Source organism: Oncorhynchus tshawytscha, linkage group LG19 (genome assembly GCF_018296145.1).
Source record: "Oncorhynchus tshawytscha isolate Ot180627B linkage group LG19, Otsh_v2.0, whole genome shotgun sequence".
Lineage (NCBI taxonomy): Eukaryota > Metazoa > Chordata > Actinopteri > Salmoniformes > Salmonidae > Oncorhynchus > Oncorhynchus tshawytscha.
The window spans coordinates 54,802,478-54,811,006 of NC_056447.1; the positions used below are offsets into that span (position 1 = coordinate 54,802,478).

The 8,529-nt window shown below is 42.7% G+C and overlaps 1 protein-coding gene across 1 annotated transcript; it reads right to left on the reverse strand.

Moving 5' to 3' along the window:
* Window positions 1-1,150: 1,150 nt before the first annotated feature.
* LOC121840106 (probable phospholipid-transporting ATPase IM) lies at window positions 1,151-8,216 on the reverse strand. The gene is made up of 4 exons (XM_042301914.1): window positions 8,053-8,216; window positions 7,604-7,734; window positions 4,633-4,782; window positions 1,151-4,329 (listed from the first exon to the last, which is right to left on the reverse strand). Exons 1-4 carry the CDS (start codon window positions 8,102-8,104, stop codon window positions 4,099-4,101), a joined length of 564 nt encoding a protein of 187 aa, XP_042157848.1. The 5' UTR covers window positions 8,105-8,216; the 3' UTR covers window positions 1,151-4,098.
* Window positions 8,217-8,529: the final 313 nt, after the last annotated feature.

Here is an 8,529-nt window from a genome sequence, read left to right on the forward strand (position 1 = left end):
CCGTCTATAGCCTGGTCCCAGATCTGTTGGCTCCGTCTATAGCCTGGTCCCAGATCTGTTGGCTCCGTCTATAGCCCGGTCCCAGATCTGTTGTCTCCTTCTGTAGCCCGATCCCAGATCTGTTTTCTCCTTCTATAGCCTGATGCTAGATCTGTTTTCTCCTTCTATAGCCTGGTCCCAGATCTGTTTTCTCCTTCTATAGCCTGATTCTAGATCTGTTTTCTCCTTCTATAGCCTGATTCTAGATCTGTTTTCTCCTTCTATATCCTGGTCCCAGATCTGTTTTCTCCTTCTATAGCCTGGTCCCAGATCTGTTTTCTCCTTCTATAGCCTGATGCTAGATCTGTTTTCTCCTTCTATAGCCTGGTCCCAGATCTGTTTTCTCCTTCTATAGCCTGATTCTAGATCTGTTTTCTCCTTCTATAGCCTGGTCCCAGATCTGTTTTCTCCTTCTATAGCCTGATTCTAGATCTGTTTTCTCCTTCTATAGCCTGGTCCCAGATCTGTTTTCTCCTTCTATAGCCTGATTCTAGATCTGTTTTCTCCTTCTATAGCCTGGTCCCAGATCTGTTTTCTCCTTCTATAGCCTGGTCCCAGATCTGTTTTCTCCTTCTATAGCCTGATTCTAGATCTGTTTGTCCTCTTGCCAACTTCATTGCTTAATTTTCAAGCCAAACATGACAAGAAGTTGGCATGATAGCACAAAAAGACTGGCACTATTTTTATAGGGGGAAAAATTATGACATTTTATCATTTGGAACTCAAGTTAAAACTAATGATTTTAAGATCAACTTCTTTACAAGAAAGGGGCCTTTTCTTTATTCTGTGAGTGTAATGATTTCAGTTGAAATGGGACAGTGCTGTCTGTATAAAGGACAATAATTTCCCACACAGTGCAGTACGACATTCCTTCCATTGCTGTGTGTGTGTGTGTGTGTGTGTGTGTGTGTGTGTGTGTGTGTGTGTGTGTGTGTGTGTGTGTGTGTGTGTGTGTGTGTGTGTGTGTGTGTGTGTGTGTGTGTGTGTGTGTGTGTGTGTGTGTGTGTGTGTGTGTGTGTGTGTTGAAGGAATTAAGGAGTAAAAGGGCTTTTGTTTACGTTTTGTCTGTCTGTTCCGTTTGCATTATCTCCACAGAAACAGACAACGAACACAATATGAACAGCTGTATATTTGTGTATATATATAAAAATAAAATAAAAACACACTCGCTGAAAAACATTATTTCCAAGTTCAAGAAGCGGACATTAACAAATAAAAATGACAGTGTTTCAGTTTTTGTCGGTAGAAACAAAATATAAAATAAAACGATGCATCACCAACACATTCAAGATTAAATTAATTCTTAGCTTAAAAAAATAAAAATAAACATTCAAAAAAAATAAAAATGAGATGTTAACAAATGATTGTATTGAATTTCAGCATTCAAAGCATAAGCCTAATGGAAAAAACATAATGTTTTCATTCTGCAAGCATCCATGTCTGACAGGTTAACAATGTGTTAGAGAGAGAGTGTGTGTGACCAAATACCAAATAGGGCAATTAGGCTGTAGAATGCTGACAGCCAGAGGGTTCGCATTGAGCTTCCCTACAGTATGGATTCCCTTTCGTTACAGGAAGTTGACAGGAAAGCCTTCTCTTCATACCGTTTTAAAGTCTCAATCTGTGATTCACTTTTCCAGCCGAACGGCAGCCCCACCACTGTTTTTGCCATAAAGCTGAGGGATGGGGCTTGAGAAATTAAATCAATACCTAAATTCATAGATGGCGCTTTACGGTCTCTACAGACCATCAGATCAACATGATATTCTTTAAAAAGCAATTGGTATACAACGACCATTGAACAGCTGCCTGTAACTATTGCAGGTTGCACCTTTAAATGTAAATGAAGGATAAAGCCAACTTATGACAAAGACCTTGACCAGTGGAGGCTGCTGAGGGGAGGACGGCTCATAATAATGGCTGGAACGGAGCAAATGGAATGGCATTAAACACCTGGAAACCATGTGTCTGATGTATTTGGTACCATTCCACCTATTCCACTCCAGCCATTACCACAAGCCCATCCTCCCCAATAAAAGTGCCACCAACCTCCTGTGACTATTGAACGGTTATGTCTATGTTCAGACGTGTGATAAATGCTTAAATTAGTAAAAGGCACAATTATGTTCTCTCCATTAAAGGTAAAAACATGCATCTTGAACATTCTTTCAGTCAGCATTCTAAACCTCAAGAACATTTGGAACATTCTTTCAGTCAGCATTCTAAACCTCAAGAACATTCTGAACATTCTTTCAGTCAGCATTCTAGACCTCAAGAACATTTGGAACATTCTTTCAGTCAGCATTCTAAACCTCAAGAACATTTGGAACATTCTTTCAGTCAGCATTCTAAACCTCAAGAACATTTGGAACATTCTTTCAGTCAGCATTCTAAACCTCAAGAACATTTGGAACATTCTTTCAGTCAGCATTCTACACCTCAAGAACATTCTGAACATTCTTTCAGTCAGCATTCTAAACCTCAAGAACATTCTGAACATTCTTTCAGTCAGCATTCTAAACCTCAAAAACATTCTGAACATTCTTTCAGTCAGCATTCTAAACCTCAAAAACATTCTGAACATTCTTTCAGTCAGCATCCTAAACCTCATCTTTGTTGAGGTAGTTTCTATCTGATTTTAATTTAATTATCACGATGACTTACTGTATGTGTAAAACCAGAATTGTTTTTAATTTTTAAATAACATTTAGCATATTCATGGTCATCGGCAAAAGATGATTTGTAACACAGTGTTGTAACAACGATAGAGTTGTGCTGAATGTTTTCCTAAAGCAGCCTGAAGTACATACCTGTATTTTATCACTGTTTCAAGTGGCTATGATACCAAACTCATACCTGTCCAGCCCAGGCTACTGAAAAATCTATCTACTACATTTATTGAAAAGGAGATCTCCACCAAAAATCAAAACTCCAATGCTTAGGTCTCTATTCAATCCGTATCGCGGAAATTAAGCGTTACAGTGTGATTTCAATTTAAAGGCAATGTTAGCGGAGACTGCATTCACGGTAAACACTGCCGACGAAGGCTCAATAGTAAAAAATTACCTTAGAATTTAAATCTGTAACGCTCCACTGATTCAGATGGACTAGAGCCTATAGTGATCTTTTTGAACATGAGTTGATCCCAGAGCAGCAACTGATTGGATATTCCTGTGCTGGTTCCTGTGCTGGTTCTTTTGGAGCCTGCTTGCTGGTGCGCTCATGTCCTCTGATGATTGAGTTTGACTTACTCTCCATTTTCTTGTGTGCTGCTGCTTGTCCAGTGCCCACAGTATAGTCATTTACCAGACGCTTTTATCCAAAGTGACTCACAGAACTGTCAACATTGACAGTGACAAACATGTACCTGCCAAAATAAAGGAAACCCCAACATAAAGTGTTTTAATAGGGCGTTGGGGGCACCACGAGCCAGAACAGCTTTAATGCACCTCTTGGCATAGATTCTATAAATGCCTGAATCTCTATTGGAGGGTAGCGACACCATTCGTCCACAATAATTTTCAATTTGGTGTTGTTTTTTTGATGGTGGTGTAAAATGTTGTCTCAGGCACCGCTCTAGAAGTGTTCAATTGTTTTGAGATCTGATGACTGAGATGGCCGTGGGCATATGGTTTACACCGTTTTCATGCTCATCAAACCATACTTTGACCACTCGTTCCCTGTGGATAGGGTTTCATTGTCATCCTGGAAGAGACCACTCCCATCAGGATAGAAATGGCTGTGTATCACTCAGAATGACTGTGTATTTATTGGAGTTTACCTTGCTCTCTAAGGGGGTTCAGTGGACATAAACCATGGCAGGAAAAACACACCTCGCACCATAACAGAGCCGCCAGAACCCTCATTTACTCAAGTGTTTCCATTACTTTGGCAGTTACCTGTATATGTGGCCGATCGATCCAATGTGGGAAATCGAACCCCACCCTGATGTTGACCGCACCATGCTCTAACTCTTACTCACTGAGCCAGGTGTAGACGCACAGGATCATCTTATAGTCTAAACAGCTTGTTAGGAATCTAAAAACAGATCGTAAAGGGTCATGTCTGAATGGCCCCATTGGAAACAACATTAGAATCCATTACAGTCTGTTGAGTTCTAGTGTTGCCTTCCGAGGTTCCGGATGTTCCGTAGGCCTCAGCAGAGACACAGGCTACCGGTGTTTCCCCCTTCCTCTTCGACATGCCCTCTATCAAACTTCTGCTGTTGTGGACCCTTCCAGGGGACGATGGGGACAGGGATGGGGACGGGGCAGCGGTGTTGGGGGTGACCTTAATGTTGTTTTGAAAAATAAAGTTACACACATTCAATTTAGGCTTACACTCTTATCTAGAACCTTAAAAGGTTTCTCCTGCTGTCCCCATAGGGGGGGAACCTTTTGAAGAAGCCTTTTGGGTTCCATATAGAACCCTTTTCACAGAGGGTTCTACGTGGAACTTTAAAAGTATTCTATCTCGAACCCATACGGGTTCATCAAGAACCCTTTTTTAAAAAATAGAATGGAGAGAGGAGAACTGATGTTTTGGCACTACACTACATATTTTTTTTATTTTGTATTAGTTTATTTGACAGACCTTCATGTTCTTCCCTGAGGTTATGAGCTCTCCATAGCCCTGTTGGTGGGAGAAGGCGTAGGCTGAGCGCCGGGAGCTGGTCCTCCGAACACGTCTCAGGTTCTGCTCCTTGGGACCCAGCTTTCTGCTGGCCTGCTGCAGGCTCCGCACCTGGGGAAGGAGGACAACAACAGAGAGTACCGTTATTGTGGATAGTCAGATTAATATAATAGTTTGTTTAAAAAACATTTACATGCTATGCATGAAGAACGATGTCCCTAATAATCCTGTTGACATGGACACATCTGAAATCAGGCTACCTGATTGCAGAAAATCACCAATCAAAATAAATGCTCTACCACAGCGACCATTTTATAGTAGTGACATTTTTTGCGAAGCCTATTTGAGTCTGAGTTCGGACATACAAAGTTTGTATGTGAAAACGAATTATAAGAGTCATACTTCCAGTTTTTCCCGAACTCACTTCAATCACGTATTACAGAGGGAGGTTGAGCTGACAGATTCTGGGACATGTTCAGATCACATACACCACTGGAAAGCTGATTAAGCTGTTTAAACGTCCTAATAATTTGAAAGATTGCTCAGACAACCAGATGTTTTAATCAGTGCTTAATCATATACTTACTTCAATTTTGTCCTTATGCCAATTAAGATAAGCAGACTGTTGCATAACTTGGCTACTGGCATAATCACTTTAATATGAAATTATTCCTGTGCATGTGTCAACGGGCTTTGTCTGCTGACTATATGATAGTGAGAAGGGGGGATACCTACTCAGTTGGACAACTGAATACACTCAACTGAAATGTGTCGTCCACATTTAACCCAACCCCTCTGAATCAGAGAGGTGCGGAGAGCTGCCTTAATCAACATCTACGTCTTCTTCAGCGCCCCGGGAACATTGGGTTAACTGCCTTGCTCAGGGGGCAGAACGACAGATTTTTACCTTGTCGGCTCGGGGATTCGATCCAGCAACCGTTCGGTTACTGGCCCAACACTCTGACCACTAGGCTACCCGCTGGTTACTGGTCCAACGCTCTAACCACTAGGCTACCTACTGGTTACTGGCCCAAAACTCTGACCACTAGGCTACCTACTGGTTACTGGCCCAAAACTCTGACCACTAGGCTACCTACTGGTTGACCACTAGGCTACCTACTGGTTACTGGCCCAACACTCTGACCACTGCTAGGCTGGCCCAACACCTACTGGTTACTGGCCCAACACTCTGACCACTAGGCTACCTGCTGGTTACTGGCCCAACACTCTGACCACTAGGCTACCTGCTGGTTACTGGCCCAACACTCTGACCACTATGCTACCTGCTGGTTACTGGCCCAACACTCTGACCACTAGGCTACCTGCTGGTTACTGGCCCAACACTAACATTTCAAACACAGATTCAACCACAAAGACCAGGGCGGTTTTCCAATGTCTTGATGCAAGACAGGGGCCTTTCTACTGACTCTGAAAAACACCAAAAGAAAGATACCCAGGGTCCCTTCTCATCTGCGTGCACGTGCCTCAGGCATGCTGCAAGGAGGCATGAGGACTGCAGATGTTGCCAGGGCAATAAATTGCAATGTCCGTACTGTGAGACGCCTAAGACAGCGCTACAGGGAGACAGGACGGAGAGCTGATCGTCCTTGCAGTGGCAGACCACGTGTAACAACATCTGCACAGGATCGGTACATCCAAACACCACACCTGCGAGACAGGTACAGGATGGCAACAACAACTGCCCGAGTAACACCAGGCATGCCCAATCTCTCCATCAATGCTCAGACTGTCCACAAAAAGCTGAGAGAGGCTGGACTGAGGGCTTGTAGGCCTGTTGTAAGGCAGGTCCTCACCAGACATCACCAGCAACAACATCGCCTATGGGCACAAACCCACCGTCGGTGGACCAGACAGGACTGGCAAAAAGTGCTCTTCACTGACGAGTCGTGGTTTTGTCTCACCAGGGGTGATGGTCCGATTTGCGTTTATCGTCATAGGAATGAGCATTACACCGAGGCCTGTACTCTGGAGTGGATCGATTTGGAGGTGGAGGGTCTGTCATGGTCTGGGGTGGTGTGTCACAGCATCATCGGACTGAGCTTGTTGTCATTGCAGGCAATCTCAATGTTGTGCGTTACAAGGAAGACATCTTCCTCCCTCATGTGGTACCCTTCCTGCTCATCCTGACATGACCCTCCAGCATGACAATGCCACCAGCCATACTGCTCGTTCTGTGCGTGATTTCCTGCAAGACAGGAATGTCAGTGTTCTGCCATGGCCAGCAAAGAACCCAGATCTCAATCTAATTGAGCACATCTGGGACCTGTTGGATCGGAGGGTGAGGGCTAGGGCCATTCCCCCAGAAATGTCCAGGAACTTGCAGGTGCCTTGGTGGAAGAGTGGGGTAACATCTCACAGCAAGAACTGGCAAATTTGGTGCAGTCCACGAGGAGCAGATGCACTGAGGTACTTAATGCAGCTGGTGGCCACACCAGATACTGACTGTTACTTTTGATTTTGACCCCCCCCCCCTATGTTCAGGGACACATTATTCCATTTCTGTTAGACACATGTCTGTGGAACTTGTTCAGTTTAAGTCTCAGTTGTTGAATCTTGTTATGTTCACACAAATATTTACACATTTTAAGTTTGCTGAAAATAAACACAGTTGACAGTCTTTTTTTTGCTGAGTTTACTTATTTAATTGTGATATTTCTGTTTTTCATTTTTAATAAATTAACTAAAATGTTTGTTTTTTTAAACATGTTTTTACTTTGTCAGTATTGAGTATAGATGGGTGAGAGAAGAAATATGTAATCCATTTTGAATTCAGGCTGTAACACAACAAGATGTGGAATAAGTCAAGTGGTATGAATACTTTCTGAAGGTATTGTATGTCTTTTCATTGGTTTAGTGTGATGTTTCCCCTGTTCCTAGTGGTTACGGCGTCTGTCAATCAAGTTCCCTTTACCTTGTCTGTCAGAGTGGGGTAAAGGTCTGTCTTCAGAAAGCGGACTGCCAACCCTGGCATGACACACGCCACGGTGGTCAGCATTATAACCAGCCACACACTCTTCTGAGTCAGACAGTTACGGGCTGTGCCTGAAAAAAACCACAACAAAAATACCCTCGGACTCAAAAAAATGCTCTGCATATTTGTACAATTTCATCTATCATTATTGTACTCAAGATTTAAAACTGAATAACACGAGGTTACTGTATTACACGAGGTTACTGAATTACACTAGGTTACTGAATTACACTAGGTTACTGTATTACACTAGGTTACTGTATTACACGAGGTTACTGAATTACACTAGGTTACTGTATTACACAAGGTTACTGTATTACACTAAGTTACTGTAAAGCACTGATGTGAAAACTGCTTTATAAATACATGTGATTGATTGACTGACTTACCAATGAAAGGAAAATGGCTGGGGAATATGCTGAAGAGGCCGTCACTGTGCATAGCGAATAGAATGGCAAAGTAGACAGCCAGGCTACCCCACACAAATACGTGATTCACAGCTGTCCAATAGTAGGTGTCCAGTCCAATCTGTAACCGAACAAAACAACTACATGTTCATATCTTGTAAGTTAGATTTGAGTTAGTTAGTTAGTTTATAATGCATGGTTTGAGAATAACCATTCACCTGGCCATCGTCCACCAACAGAGCCTGGGGGCATTTTCTGATGTTTCTTCTGATTAATCATTTATATCTTTGCCATAGCAACCAAGGCACGAGGTATCAAAACAAAAACTAACACAAAACCCAGGAAGGTTTGAACAAGTAACCTACCGTACTCACCTGAACACCTAACATACTGTAGATGTGAGCTGGATACAGCCCAGAAAATGTCAACCTACAGACATAACAGGCTTGTATTTGTATT